This window comes from Mytilus galloprovincialis, chromosome 7 (assembly GCF_965363235.1).
Source record: "Mytilus galloprovincialis chromosome 7, xbMytGall1.hap1.1, whole genome shotgun sequence".
NCBI classification, from domain to species: Eukaryota; Metazoa; Mollusca; class Bivalvia; order Mytilida; family Mytilidae; genus Mytilus; species Mytilus galloprovincialis.
Window position 1 is genome coordinate 95,269,693 of NC_134844.1, and position 16,855 is coordinate 95,286,547.

Sequence of the window (16,855 nt, forward strand, 5' to 3'; positions counted from 1 at the left end):
AAAGAGTATATATAATTGTAAAATTTACGAAGAGCACAAAATCGTAATGTACATTGAACACGAAAAACGCACATCCATGTAGGTCATAGAACGATTTCCAATACGGTGTAAATCAAGAAAACATCCATAGGTCATAGTACGATTTCCAATACGGTGTGAATTACCATCCATAGGTCATAGTACAATTTCCAATACGGTGTTAAACAACAAGAATGAATACTTTTATTTTTTGGTTTTTTTTTTTAATAATCTGACACATACATGTGGTACAAGTTGGCTTGTTTTTAAAGTGTTATGAAAAGCTTTGCATTATTGAATTTATCTCGCATATAGTCCCTTTATTGTAGCGACGAATTAAAAAAATATTTAGGCTAATTGTTTTGAAAATTTAACTCTACTTTTTGTTGTTGTATTTCAGTATAATAAACGGAGGAAAGAATTGTTTCTGACAAAAACCTAAAAAGATTAGTAGAGATCGAAAATGTATAGTAAAACTCCAGTTGGCAACATCAAATGAACTAAATGTTTTAACAAACTGTCGTTTGCATTTTAATCTGGAAAAATAATGACTTACACAGGTTATTAGTTTATGCCTTGAAGTACATTTCATTGAAATGGTATCGTCCGGGTTGATTCTTCAGAAGAATGACCTATCGTTCTGAAAGAAAATAGCTCCATATCGGTATATAAATTTGAAATAATCGAAAAGCTCTGCAAGCCTCGCGTTTTAAATTTTAAAATTTAACTTTCTCGACAGGAGAAATATCGAATCAGACTCGATACTGATAGAATTTATATATATATTTTTGAAGTTATCGACATACAAATAACTCTTTCACGCGATTACGTCACCTGTTTCTAAGCACTATTAACTATAACGTAACTTTGGGGTTAATATGTTAAGTAGAGGTATAAAAACAAGAACAGGAATTAGAGAACTGTTAAACCGACCATAGTGATGAAACATCTAGAAAAACAGAAGATGACAAAGAAAAGGATGAATATATAGCAACACAATTTTTCAATAGCGTTTTTACAAAATTAAATAAAGGTGATGTTCGATCCTATTTAACCGATAAGAGATGCTACTAGTAAAGTGCCACATATGAAAAAAAGGAAGGTGTATTTAAGATACTGAGGGGTCTGAAGGTTGATTAATCTCCAGGACCAGATAGGATACTTAAAAAAAATAGACCAATCAATATCAGCCCCATAATGACTAAATTTATGTGCCTAGGGATTTAGGGACTTAGATTTTTAATGTTTAGGAATTTTCGCGCTTAGGTAGATATTGTTTTGATTTCAGGTGTCCCTTTTGATAATCATTTGGAGTCTGTTTGTGATGAATTGTCTCCGTTTGCACTTAAACATTTTCTAGTGTTTCAAAACATAAACCCATTGAAATTTCCTAGAGGATTTTGGACTCGCTCATCATATGAATGAGTTCAAAAGTAAATGATTATGACGACTTATATTGTATAACTCTGTCACATTGGTATCGGCATCAATGTATGCCAACAGAACCTCATTTTTTCCTCTGTTTGATTTCAAATATTAATTATTAGCAGCGCCACCTGTTCAAGGTAGATGAATCATGGGTAAAAATCCTAAGAACAATAGACATTACACGTTTAAGACCTAAACACAATAGATAGGCATTACATGTTTAAAATATAAACATGTAATGATCAAAAACACGTTTAGGGAGCCATAGAATTTAAACACAATCCTAAACATGTAACACTTACGTTTAAATTTTAAGCGTCATTTTACAGTGTAAGTTGGTCTGAAAAATTTAGCTCGCAATTTTACTTTTAATGGCTTACCCTTATCCCGGAAAAAAATGTTATGAAGGGAAAATATGTGTTGCAAGGGTTAGTAAATTCCCTCCTTTCTTTCCAAAATGAAACAATTTTGTTTCTTACGTTCTATACAAACTGCTCACATCATACTTGTTAAAATATATTTTGAATGATTCAAACGGACAGTCGAGCAAACAGGATGTTCCTTTATGCCCGAGTAGGTTTGCAAGACTGGTTAACATACAACAGAAATAACAGGGGGGGGGGGGGAGATTAAACAATGCTATACTTTTTTGTTCTGTTTATTCCTTTATCGAAATTGATCTGAAAAATTTAGCTAGCATTTCTACTTAATATGTCGGTATCCTTGTCCAGGAAATATGTTATAAAGAGAAAATATGTATACGCTCTTTTTTTTTCTTTTATTTTCTTTTTTTTTTTTGCTATTTGTTGAAACCTCACTGTGACTTTGAGATGAAGAAAAACAATAAAAGCGCATACTGATTTTGTGTCATTGATAGATACTTTCTTAAGTCGTGTGGACAGTATGATTCCAATATACAAAATATTTCTCTTTCAAGTCATATTTAATGCGACGATGTGTATACCTTTATCCAAATAAAGATTAAACAATGCTATCTTCTTTTTTTTTAGATTTTACCTTTATCGAAATTTATCTGAAAAATTTAGTACCCTTATCCCGGAAATATGTTACAAAGAGAAAATATGTATATGCTCATTTTTATACGCCAGTTTATGGGACGTATTATGGTATATCGTTCTCCGTCCGTGCGTCGTCAACATGTCGGACAATAACTCAAAAACGCTTTAACCAATTTGCATGAAACTTTGATGAATTGTTTATATCTATTGACGTAAGGGGTTCGTGTTGTTTATTTTTTAGTTTTCTATGTTGTGTCATATGTACTATTGTTTTTCTGTTTGTCTTTTTTCATTTTTAGCCATGGCGTTGTCAGTTTGTTTTAGATTTATGAGTTTGACTATCCCTTTGGTATCTTCCGTCCCTCTTCCCTTTTAATTTTTATAAATTTTAGATTTCACGTTTCCGAGTTATGGGATTGTATTCATAAAAAGGGGGGATTTTCCAGTTTTCGGACAATAACTCAAAAGTGCTTTGAGCAGTTTTCATGAAACTTTGGTGTCTGGTTTATATCTATTAAAATAACCTCCCTTTAGTTTTGTTTATAAATTTTTGATATGACATTGAGGAGATATGAAAATTTATTCTTTGAAAAAGCGACGGGCGTATCATGCGCTCATGGTGCAGCCCTTTTATTTTTTGTTATGGCAGTCCAAATTCCCAACCATTCATTCCATTTCAATACAATACAACTTCAACTAACCAGTATTGGAAACTAATAAACAGTGTGTCTGTATTTGTAATCTCAAGACGCCGACGAAGCTAAGATGATTGTTAATATTACGTTACATTAGGTACAAAACATCTATTTGAACTATCCAAGGTACACCTCTATTTCACTATGTTTCTTTCCTAGTAAAATTCCAAAGTACAAATCTATTCCTCTGCTTCATCTGAATTTTAGTCGTCGTCTTGGTCCGGATTTCTTATCCTGCGTACATATTGAACAAGATCATAATTACTGTCTTCATTCAAAGTCATTATAGAATTGCTATTAGACATAAATGTGTGATTGAACAACGAAACCCATCGACGAACATCATTGGTGAGGTATACAACATAGTCCACTGGAGATTATTGCCATATATGACCGAAAGTCGGCATATAAGTCCATAAACGGGTGGTTTACTAGTATGAATTCTCCGTCAATCTCTTGTTTAAATGGTAAAACAAATCAATGTAATTTCAAAAAGTGATAAAACATCATTGACCGTTCATCTCTTGACAGTAGAATTCTATTGCCGAATGATTGATCTTCAAATTCAAATAACTTATGCTGGAGCCACTTGTTAATCATATCGAAGTTGTGGTCATTTGACAAAAGATTATCATTTTTAGGAAGCGTATCCGTTGATTCATATGGTCCTTTATGTGGCTTACCAACGCTTATTTCATTGTCATCATCGGCTTCAAAGTTTTCTTCTAGCATACTGCCAAGGGTGGTATTTGAGTCCAGATCAAAATCAGACTTTTGATCGTGGTCTTTATTGAAGTTAATTTGCTTAATATCTTCAGAGGAATTGATTAAATATTGATTTTTGGTGTGGATTATTCCACAACAATGGCATAAAATTTCATTTGTGTTATTCAAGCAATTACACGAATTACAAGTAAAGGTTCCGCATACTTCGCACAAAAGAGTATGGTCTGCTCAATCAACATGTTCCCAATGGATTGTGCTTGATCGGGTATCAAACTTAAATAATGATATCCAGCTATATGACCTAAGCATAAAGTCTGCTCCAGTGCAACATCTCTTTTTATTCTGGTATTATTCTTATTAGTTGAGAGTTTGGTAAACTTGATAATATTAGAATTGGAACGCGGAACAGACATGCTGCAGCAACAAGCACGGTAGTATCGCCCCATTCTCCATCAATCACGTTCCATCCTTTCCAAATAACCATGCCGGTCTACATCGACCATAAAATCACGAAAATCAAGTTCCTTCAGAAAAATCAAGGACAGGGTTATTACGTAAAAAGTCAACTATCATATGACGTAATCTTGTAATGTATAAGAAATGTGGACCCCTTCTCGTGATAGTTGCAAGTACAGCGCATGAAACATAGTTACCATCCGATGGTATATCTCTGTCGACAGGAAGATCATCTTTCGCTGCATTTTGTTGAAGTCCGATCATTTTATCATGCAAGGCTTCCTTGTGTGACGTTGTCATTACTCTACTTTCGGTAATTGTATCATTTAACTACTGAAGGATTTCAAAAACTCGTTAGTTTCCGCCCTGCAAAGTTTGTTTTCTTTTGCTGTTCGTTATTTTTCTCTTTCTTGACTTGCTATTTTAGAAGTGATCATAATAACCCTAAACCAATCACTGGAAATCGTTTTCTCCAACTTAACCATATATTTATTGAGATCTTTTTTTGTTGCAATGACTATTCCGTCTAAGACTCGTGGCGCTGCAATCGATGCCCCTCCTCTATACACTCTTTTGTCTTTGCCTATAAATTTAACATATACTTCATCGCCAATACTATATTCTGATGGTGGAAATTTTGCCAAACCATGTTTCTGTATATTTGCGCTGGCTTTTTTTTTGAAATGTTAAATGCCTGACTTCTTACTTTTTCAATTTGCCTTATTCTTTCTGCTGATTCTTTACTCGGTTTGAATGTCATATTTGACTCGTTTGCAAATTCTATTGTTATGTCTTCTATGTTTGTATTTGTGAAATTACATTTTTGTGTTACAGAATTTGGTTTGATTCCTAATAAACATTCATAAGGAGTTATTCCCAAAGATGAGTGAACTGCGTTATTGTAAATACTTTGTGAATTGGGAAGATTCGTCAACCAATCGCAAATGCCTCCGAATTTTTAAGATCAAAACGAATTTGTCTTTCCAGGTCCCATGAGATCTTTCTATTTTCCCCTTGCTTTGCGGATGGCAACTTGAACTGTATATCAATTTGATGTTCATATCTTTGCAGAGGCGTGTAACAACACCTTTGAACTCTGAACCTTGGTCACTTTGTAATATTATAGGGTTTCCAAATTCCGCGTATATCTCCAAGTAGCTTAGCAGCAACTTTCTCCGAGCTCTTATCAGACAATGGTCGCAACCAAAAAAATCTTTTGAACACATCCATTGTTGACAATAGATTTATACGAAACAGCGTCTTTCTCTACTATGAGCTTACGCATGTCCACAAGGTCTACTTGGTGTCTTTCAATTGGTTGTTTGGCATTAACGGGTAAAAGTGGTGCTTTATTTGAAAACATTGGTCGTTTCTGTCTCTGCAGATCGTTATTAGATATGTATCTTTGTATCTTTGTATCATCGTTGTAAAATAATGTCAGACTCGAACGTTTAGCTAGAATGGTGGTCATTACTAATAGGCTGCCACATTCAGAATATGTAAACTCGGAATCCTGAGATCAAAAACCTGCTGCTTCAATTTTAAACAATAAAATCTTGATTGCTTCATTAAAAAATATCATGAATTACAATCTGTATCATATACAAATATCACTGAATGTTAGAAGAATTTACAGCATCAACGGTTGTTTTAAGTCTAATAGCAGTATGTAAAATATGATTGAAACCATGAATAGACTCGTGACCTAATTTGTTATTCGACTAATCGAGAAAGAAAAGTTGGAGATAAGTGCCCCTCTTTTCTCGAAACATCAAATGTACTTTGTCGGGAATATTGTCTTTGTTTATTCTTAGTTACTACGCATTGTGGTTGAACAGCAACCCAACCACAATGCGTAGTAACTAAGAATAAACAAAGACAATATAGATGTTATTGACGTAACAGATTTTGTTTGAAAAGATTTTACAACAGTGATTTTGAAAATAAAATACAAAACGCTGTATGTTTTCCCACACATGTATTTCTAGATTGTCTAAATATTTGTTTGTATATTTTGTTTCATTGTTAGGTCAATTTGTTCTTCGTTCTCAATGACAAGATTATCATAAAATTACTATCTGAAATACAAAGTTAGTACAAACGTATTTTAACTAAAAAGAACCTAATACAGACATACACACTTTCCTAGCTGGTAATTAAAGAATAAACTTAATTTTACCGTACCATTAGGTATTTTCTTTGCACGATATTGTGTTTTTTGGTCATATCTCACTGATGTTATTTATTTACAAATTAACTGAAACTGAATAGGCAATTGGTTGAATTGTGTTTCAAAATTCCAGTCATTTTAGAAAATGACTAAGTATGTTTAGTCATTTTATATAATGCTCGTCAAATTTATGCATTTTGTAAATTGCCTGAAAATTCGGTCATTTTACAAAATGCCTAAATTTAGAAAATGCCTGTAACATATATAAACAACCAACAAGCAAATTTAATTCCACCGATTTCAGGATGAAATATTTCGTAAGTGTTGATGTTATCTTTTTTACTTGATTTCCATACGTTTTTGTTTTTGTTTTCGTTTTATCTTTTTTGGTTTTGTTTGTTTTGTTAGGGAGTATTTCTTCATTCTTTGCCTACAAGTTGGTGTTGTTCTGCATACAGCTACAGTCAGAATCCTGCTACAACTATTGTAAAAACCCAGGCGTTTATCGATTTCTAGATGTCTTTTATGTTTGTCTATTGCTGGGTTACTGTCTCATTGAAGTGACATCTCCTTTTATTCAGACTATTGAAACATAATATAAGTTAAACGTTTAATTAAGAACTATTTATGATATATATCATTTTGTCACAATAAGAATATTTTTTGTCTAAATATTTTGATTCCCGTACAGAAAACAGCTACTGGAATTACCTGTTGACATTATGAAATAATTTTTTTTTCGAAGACAACAAAATCATCGTTTATCATCACAGTAACAGTTTATGCGAGTTAATTTCATTCGGAAACAGCAAAATAAAAAAAAAGGAATTTAAATGAATTTCGATGTCTTGAGCTTTTTAATTTAATCTGATAAAATACTTTGGTTTTGTGTAACTTAAGCTATCAGCAAGATCGTTAAGTTAGATGGGCAACTTCTGTACTTCAAGTTGTCTTTGATGGATCCGAGTTTCTACTTAACCTTTAAATAGATAAACATATTATTGGTGTAAACCAAAAGACGAATATATCTTTTCTTTTTTTTTCTTCTTTTTTTCTTCCAATTTTCATCGAAGGTTAGCATGTAGTTATTTAGTATTTAATAACAATTGATAAACGTTATGAGAATTAAAAGTTTCGTTTATCCTTTTAATCAACTCGTAAAATTACTCTCTTTCTGTAACAGTCGTATTCGTTTGCTTTTCATTACATAAAAGACTTATAATCATTATAAGGAGCGCAAAAACCCTTATTCAACATTTAACTTACGCGACATATTCCAAGAAATGGACAGGAGAGGAGTGTTAGACCCTAAGTTTAGACCGATGATTTAATCAATGTTTTTTTTTTTTTTAGTATTTCCTATCTATTTGTATTATTTCATTAACTTTTTTGACGATGGTATCAATATTTCCTTTTTTTCTAGCAATGTGCAGTTTACTATCCATATTCGTATACTAAAAAATAGGCACACACCAAGAGAGAGTGATGTGTATTATCTGTTCGATTGGTTTATTATTGAGTTGTCAAATATTAGGTCAAATCGGATGACCCGCTGTCACGTATGATATCGTTAATTGTCGCGGGATTTAAACATAAACGCGCATATGATTTCAAGATCAGGGTTGGTAAGTCGCTTATGTGAAACTGGTGTATTGCGACATGCATATTGTGCCATAGGTCTTCATTCGTCACAACTCAGCTGATTCAGTACCTCCATCTAACATGGATAGAAGCGGAGTCACCCGAGGTTTGTTGATTGATAAGTCTTCACTCAAAAATATGAGAACACTGGACGCGGCCATATTTTACAGATCTGAAGTACCTGTTTTTTGGTACATCCGAAATTCCAGCAACCTGTTCTCTCTTATATGCAATTGAAGGTGTGTTGATGTTTACGGTACACGACACTATAAGGTGTAGCTTTGACAGTTGTTGTCCATTCGTTTTTGATGTGTTTTGTCATTTGATTTTGCCGATTGAATTTTCCTCGGAGTTCAGTATTTTTGTGGTTTTACTTTTTTTTTTTGACATGCAATGATTGCCACTTTATTTGAACTGAAAACAAAAGAGCTGTGCCTGCTTAAAATTGAGGAATTTAACATAGAATGCAAAGGGGCCATGAATTAGTGGTGTACTTCCTAAACTGCAAATGGTTTAGATTAATGATCCGGATCGTAACCTTTGGGTAGCGAAAATCAAGGTTTCCTTTTCTTTTTTTTTTTTTCTTTTTTTTTACCTTTTTATTATTATTTGTGAAAACTTCTATCAAACTGAAAGTGGAAAAGCCAGAATGAAAAAATGTTAGGGTGCTTCTGAAATAAATCGGGGGAGGGGTTGAGGTACGGGAATATTTTCATAATGGCCTTATCAACTTACCTTTTAGTTTACAACGTTGTCCTCTTAGATCAAAATAATGGGATTCCTGATTTGGACAACTACAAATTGCATTATTACAAACAAAAGGAGAAGAACATATACTATATTGACATCGCTCTCCAAACATCGCCAAACCTACAAAAAACAATAAAAATACAATTTGTATTTAGTTTTAAAATTAATTGGCTTTTCATTTTATACAAATTTTAAAAAAGTTCAGACATCTACGCTGTAAAAAAACGTGCAAAGAAGAAGTTTCACGAAGGATAGAAATAGGCCCGCATAGATCATCAATTTTTTTTTTTTTATTTGCGTAAAATACTGCGGTTTTGGGAAGAAATAGTTGTGATAAAAGAAGTAATTTATGCAGAATAACTTATTATTTTTTTGGTATATCACAATCTGAATTATGAAGCTATGATCTATAACTTATTTATAAAAATTATTTTAATGTAATGTCAGTTTTGGTCATACTTTTCATAATTCATATAACAGTTTTGAGCATTAATAACTTTGGTCACAACCCTTATCCAGAAAATTGTTGTGTCTAGTGATACAGTATAAAAATTGGTAAAAGGACATTTTTGGATGTTGGTTGAATAAAATCATAGCACCGACTACGATTACTTTGGGTTTTATTTGGTATATAACTTCAGAAAATGTATTGCTTTTCCTGAAGCTTTCCATAAAAAAAATTACTAAGATATCAATAAGTCATGCAAGTTCTTTCCTTTAAATATTTTTGTTTTAAATGTTAAACATACATAAAACAGAGGTTGAAAATGTTCCTTTCCATTTACATTAAAATTGTGATATAACGCATATGTATGCCCACAATCTTATTTTAATTAGCAATCTTTTCAACTCCTAATCCATTTTACTCCAACATATGATCATGGAAAGAAGATGAAAGTTAATATAATACTTCTATGATATAACAAAGTTACAGGACTGGACATATATATGTGTATTTATTTTAGCTAGTGTATTTATTTTGAAGTAGCCTGTTACTTTACTTATGATCTGCATATTTGAAAATGCCAGTCCAAAGACTTGAATGTTCCTAACTATTTGAAGAAATACAATAAGAAGCATTATATACCTTGTCCCATTCACCAAAAATTAATTCTCAGTCTTTTCAAATATATTTTGTGTGCATAGTTTTCTAAATGTACACATTTCTTTTTCTTAAGCACATGGCATATCACATGATATTACGACGTAAGAAACGGAATCCCAATTTTTATTGGTCAACTGACGGCCGTCGTCAAAGGTCAATTTATTTATAGGGTAGAATAAAAAAAATGAATAAAACAAATGGTGATTTACATGCGGTCTCATTTTTGGACTGAATAAAATGTTTTCCGTGGCCGTTTGCAGGCAAAAGGAAGAAATAATGAAGCAAAGAAAAGCTAAGAGCATCCGAATCAGAAAACGACAACTTTCAATGAAATGTTGAATTAAATGCCCCCTTCATATCCGCAGTAATATGCAAATGATAGCAAATGAGGTCACGGAATAAATGTTTGTGATTTTCACCGGAAAAGACACTTGTTCAAACGTTAACATAAAACATTGAAATAAACGGCTGTTGTACCAACTTTGCTCATCGGAGGCTTCCATTAATTTTTTCCCGCCGTTTCAATTGTATTTTTCCTATTTTAAAAGGGTACGATTGCACAAAACGATGCATAGAAACTCAGAGGCGGATTTAGGAGGGGCAGGGGGACCGGGCCCTATGCGCTTTATGACTGGGTTAATTTTTCTAGTTCATACGCCCTGCCATATTGTTGTGAAACTTATTTTTAAAATACCGAAAAAAACGATGCCTTGTTGGGGATGAAAGGGTTTTAATGTACTCAAATGAAGATATTTGTTTACTTAGCATTACGGCTTCTGAAAGGGATGCATTAAAGTGCGGGTTTTTTTAATATTTAATGATAAAGTGAAAATTAACGTCTCAGATTTTGAATGTTTCTAAATTTATTTCTATCTGTTGATTCTTGGTATCACACGTGCATTCATAATGTATACGTTACCCAATTGATTAGAATACTTATTCAAGCAATTATCTGTAAAATGTTGACGGGTCAGTGCAATTTTCCAGAAACCGAGGCCCACAAGAAAAATAAGTCTTAAAGAAATTTTGTTAAAATCTTATTTTCGGCCTGTCATATAAAAGAGATTTCGTGAAGGCTGCAAAGAAAAGACAAGACACCCAATACAGATCTGAGAGTACTCACAGTTATTAAAAGTTAGTTCAAAGCTAATTACAACTTGTAAATAAATCAAGCTTTCCCATGATATAGAAACGAAATAATATGCAACAATAATTTCGGACGGACAGCCGGAAGGACAAACAGACAGACCGACGGACAGACAAGTGGAATGAGGTGTACCATCCAATCCGCGAGTTTGACTTTAATTATAGTAGTATTTGAAAAGTTTTTTGAATACCCATGGCCTAAAAAGGGGTCTTCAATTTTGTATTTTTGAGAGATTTAGCTAGCTATAAAACCAGGTTTTTTCTCTTTTTTTATTTTTATTGCTTTTATAATCTATTCTAAAAAAAAAAATCATCCAGCCCCTCTAACCTTTAAATTCGAAACTTTATTGGTATATCGTCATGGAATTCAGCTTATTACATGTATAAGTTATGATGTTAACGAAGTATTGATAATCTTTAACGATTTTTTTTTTATCTTAACTCTTACCATGCTGAATTGTTTTCAGAAAATGTATAATTTTCGTTTATTTGCAAAAATATGCAAATAACATGCAAATGCGCTTTACCCTGCTGCTGATGCATATTGATTCCTTTAAATCAAAGATAGGGATCACGGGTGGGATGTTTGGGGCGAGGAGGCGGGGGGTGTGTGGGCGTGAATTTGCCCCAAAATTGCTCATCAGGTGCAAAAGCGTCAATTTTGACGTTACAAGGTCAAATTTGCAACAACGTTTGTGATTGGTCGGTAATTGTTAGGATTTCTCCCATTTCTTTCTAAACATGAGTGACCAAGAATTAAAAAAACGCATCGGAATATCACTCCTCTAACTAAATTTGGCGTTCGTGCGAGTTCGTGCGAGTTCGTGCACTGGCTGTTAATGCCAATAATCACGGTAGGTATAGTGTCCGGCTAGGATCGTGGTTTTTTGAGTGATTTGTTCGGGCTTTTTCGAGTGTGACCACTTTTTTTAGAGTGATTGTGATCAAAAATGTAAACAAACAGACTTCCTTTCTGACAAGAACTGATATACAAGCTTGAGGTTAATATACAAGGTTATACAAGGTATGTTAGTATTTGAGATAAAAAGTTATCATCATTCTGACATTGTTTTTCGTTTAAAAGTTAAATTTAGCCTTACAATGCTTTTATTCAAAAATACAGAATAAACCCATTTTTATACACATACCAATGTAAATGTCGAAGGAAATACATACATGGAATCTATATATCCTTAGATATACAGACACTTTACAAAAACTATTCTTATTGCATTGAAAACGACATTTTGAGACTAAATTCATTTTGTTATGTCCGGGCTTTTTCGAGAGCAGTCCGGACTTTTTCGAGTGCGTCCGTTTTTTATCGAGTGATTATTCACATTTCTTATAGCGAAAAATGTTATGTGTTGGTGTATTTACGTTTAAAAACTATAGATAAAAATGTCAAATCAAGTACTTTCAAGGCACATGGTGTATTAACACACACATTTTATAAACAAGTATCGTTCATTTGTATATATTGTTGTTTCTCATATCTTATAAATTGCATGTACAGTATATATTCGTGGTGTCAACAGTCTAATGTAAGCATATAAAAATCAGATTGAGACGTACACACATATATTGTGTGAGGTGAGACATATATGTTTGTTTTTAAAAGAGTATGCATCCTAAATATTTTATTAACTATCTGTCTCGTGTCTTGTATACTTTATTTTATTGTTTTAGAAAAATGGAAAGCGATAATAAAATTGAGAATGGAAATGGGGAATGTGTCAAAGAGACAACAACCCGACCACAGAACAGACAACAACAGAAGGTGAACAATAGGTCTTCAATGCAGCGAGAAATTCCCGCACCCGGAGGCGTCCTTCAGCTGGCCCCTAAATAAATATATATACTAGTTCAGCGATAATGGACGTCATAATAAACTCCAAATTATACACAAGAAACTAAAAGTAAAAATAAAACAAGACTAACAAAGGCCAGAGGCTCCTGACTTGGGACAGGCTCAAAAAATGCGGCGGGGTTAAACATGTTAATGAGATCTCAACCCTCCCCCTATACCTCTAGCCAATGTAGAAAAGTAAACGCATAACAATACGCACATTAAAAGTCAGTTCAAGAGAAGTCCGAGTCCGATGTCATTTTTTTTTTTAATTTTATTTTTTATTAGAAAGGAGCAAAGACTGGCGTCCAGAATATGAACCAGCATACAATCAATTAAATTATGTAAAAATGATAATTCTGTTCGGCTAAAGATGTCAAACGCTATCAGTCATTAATTACCCGAAAAATAAAACAAAAGATAGGGTATATCAGGGTAGCGACTGACGTCTGACTAAATAGTAGAATGGGAGAATGTTTAAATGCTATATTACTGCGAGGAGGAGTCTGATTACGCATATCTCATAATTGGTCATACAGCAATAAAACACCATGAGAACTCCCTTTCAATAAGAGAAAAGTGATTAAGAAATGGACAATATGGATATCTATCAAAACATTACAATGTCGTTCCTGATCAATCTATCTGGTTACGACCAAAGGATTATATGGTATGTATTTTGCCAGCTGAAAATGAAACATTGGAAATACATCAAAACTCTGAAGAGAATAATAAAAAAGAGATAACCAACCAACATATTAAACAGATTTCAAGGTATAGTGACAACGCAATTTCTTCACTACTGACTCATGTTCCGACCTCTGATGATAGACGAGAAAATCTAGAATGTTTCTTTAAACTTTTGAAACAGGACAAGTTCCCCACGAATAACATTTCCTTTTTGCTGTTTCTAGACGTCGTTAAGTGGTTTTCGGTTGAAAATACTTGTCAAATGAGGTACACAACAATTACAAGAAATTTTTGGCAAGTTGGATTCAGATTGTTTCATGGAAAATTTCTTAATTTCATGAGAGTTCTAGGAAACCAGGGCCTGGTAAAAAAACAAACAGAAGACAGGGGTAATTGTGACCCAATTAACTCAAAAATAAACTTTGTCGTTCCAAATAAGACAGTACTTTTATCGACACCGTCCGCTTTACCAAAAAGTAATGAAACCAGGTGTGTTATTACCAATGTTGGAATACATATTAAAGTCATTTGATACAACGAACAATACTTGGAATGTGTGTGTATTTAATTTTTATTAATGGATTCTATATGGGGACGGGTGCAGGCCTCTTTTTGTAGAATATCTTTTATTACATAGCATTTTTCTGATTCTTCACTGCTGTCTATTAGGTTTCCTTCTCCTTTTTTTAATCTCCAGGTTTAACCACAAGAAATATCATTAACTGTAAAATCAAATGTAGCATGAAATGAAGTTAAAATGAATACGAGTCCTCTGCACTGTGTTCTCAAGACCGTTTTGAAGGGATCAAGACAAGTAATTGCTATATGAACACTGGAACGTAGTTGTAGAACGCTTTCCGAACAGAAAATTTGCATTTAATTGAAAAAAAGCTTCATTTTGATAAACGAAGTAATATTTTTTGACAATTTATTTGGAATATATGATATTTTCCTTCACTTAATTACAGTTAAAAACTAGAAAAAGTCATTTTTAAAGTCTAGAATACCTTTTTTGTTATTCAAATTTTCTGTAAAAAACCCGGACCATTTGTCTAAAAACCCGGACGATTTCACAGTTGCTCTCGAAAAACCCCGGACAATAACAAACACTGATTTTTTTGGTTTAAATACAAGGAAATTGTGCTTCTTTGTTGATCAAAACATGTATAGTCTTCAATATAAGATGGGTAGTAATGTTAGAAACTACTAGAAGTACGAAATATCCGTTAATTGAACTTATCGCATGTTTTATCACTCGAAAAAGCCCGAACTACACTCGAAAAAAATGGACCGAATCACTCGAAAAACCACGATCCTAGCCGGACACTATACCTACCGTGATAATGGCCAGGTCGAGCATAAAATGCGAGTGACAAGTCCTTATAATTATTTTGACACACAACCTGTTCATGGATAGTTTAAAAATTCAAAGTTTTGTAAACAGGAAATTTATAAAAATGACCACATAATTGATATTCATGTCAACACTGAAGTGCCGAGTACTGGGCTGGTGATACCCTCGGGGACGAAACGTCCACCAGTAGTGGCATCGACCCAGTGGTGTAAATAATTATCAAAGGTACCAGGATTATAATTTAGTACGCCAGACGCGCGTTTCGTCTACATAAGACTCATCAGTGACGCTCATATCAGAATAGTTGTAAAGCCAAACAAATTCAAAGTTGAAGAGCATTGAGAATCCAAAATTCCAAAAAGTTGTGCCAAATACGGCTAAGGTAATCTATAATTCCTGGGATAAGAAAATCCTTAGTTTTTCTAAAAATTCAAAGTTTTGTAAACAGGAAATTTATTAAAATGACCACATAATTGATATGCATGTCAACACTGAAGTGCTGACTACTGGGTTGGTAATACCCTCGGGGACGAAACGTCCACCAGCAGTGGCATCGACCCAGTGGTGTAAATAGTTATCAAAGGTACCAGGATTATAATTTAGTACGCCAGACGCGCGTTTCGTCTACATAAGACTCATCGGTGACGCTCATATCAAAATAGTTATAAAGCCAAACAAATACAAAGTTGAAGAGCATTGAGGATCCAAATTCCAAAAAAAGTTGTGCCAAGTACGGCTAAGGTAATCTATTCCTGTGATAAGAAATTCCTAATTTTTTTTTTAAAATTCAAAGTTTTGTAAACAGGAAATTTATAAAAATGACCACATAATTGATATTCATGTCAACACTGAAGTGCTGACTACTGGGCTGGTGATACCCTCGGGGACGAAACGTCCACCAGCAGTGGCATCGACCCAGTTGTGTCAATAGTTATCAAAGGTACCATGATTATAATTTAGTACGCCAGATTCGCGTTTCGTCTACATAAGTCTCATCAGTGACAATTATATCAAAATAGTTGTAAAGCCAAACAAATACAAAGTTGAAGAGCATTGAGGATCTATAATTCAAAAAAGTTGTGCCAAATACGACTAAGGTAATCTATTCCTGGGATAAGAAAATCCTTAGTTTTTCTAAAAATTCAAAGTTTTGTAAACAGGAAATTTATAAAAATGACCATATAATTGATATTCATGTCAACACTGAAGTGCTGACTACTGGGCTGGTGATACCCTCGGGGACGAAACGTCCACCAGCAGTGGCATCGACCCAGTGGTGTAAATAGTTATCAAAGGTACCAGGATTATATTTTAGTACGCCAGACGCGCGTTTCGTCTTTATATGACTCATCGGTGACGCTCATATCAAAATAGTTGTAAAGCCAAACAAATACAAAGTTGAAGAGTATTGAGGATCCAAAATTCCAAAAAGTTGTGCCAAGTACGGCTAAGGTAATTTATTCCTGGGATAAGAAAATCCTTAGTTTTCTAAAAATTCAAAGTTTTGTAAACAGGAAATTTAAAAAAATGACCACATAATTGATATTCATGTCAACACTGAAGTGCTGACTACTGGGCTGGTGATACCCTCGGGGACGAAACGTCCACCAGCAGTGGCATCGACCCAGTGGTGTAAATAGTTATCAAAGGTACCAGGATTATAATTTAGTACGCCAGATTCGCTTTTCGTCTACATAAGACTCATCAGTGACAATTATATCAAAATAGTTGTAAAGCCAAACAAATACAAAGTTGAAGAGCATTGAGGATCCAAAATTCCAAAAAGTTGTGCCAAATACGGCTAACTA

The 16,855-nt window shown here is 33.5% G+C and overlaps 1 protein-coding gene across 1 annotated transcript in view; it reads right to left on the reverse strand.

Annotated features, from left to right (window-relative positions):
* The window catches only part of LOC143084332 (uncharacterized), a 73,546-nt gene that overhangs the window by 35,516 nt on the left and 21,175 nt on the right, over nucleotides 1-16,855 (reverse strand). Inside the window, exon 3 of the mRNA XM_076260743.1 lies at nucleotides 8,889-9,023. Within this exon, the coding sequence (XP_076116858.1) occupies nucleotides 8,889-9,023 (135 nt within the window). The remainder of the gene's footprint in view (nucleotides 1-8,888; nucleotides 9,024-16,855) is intronic.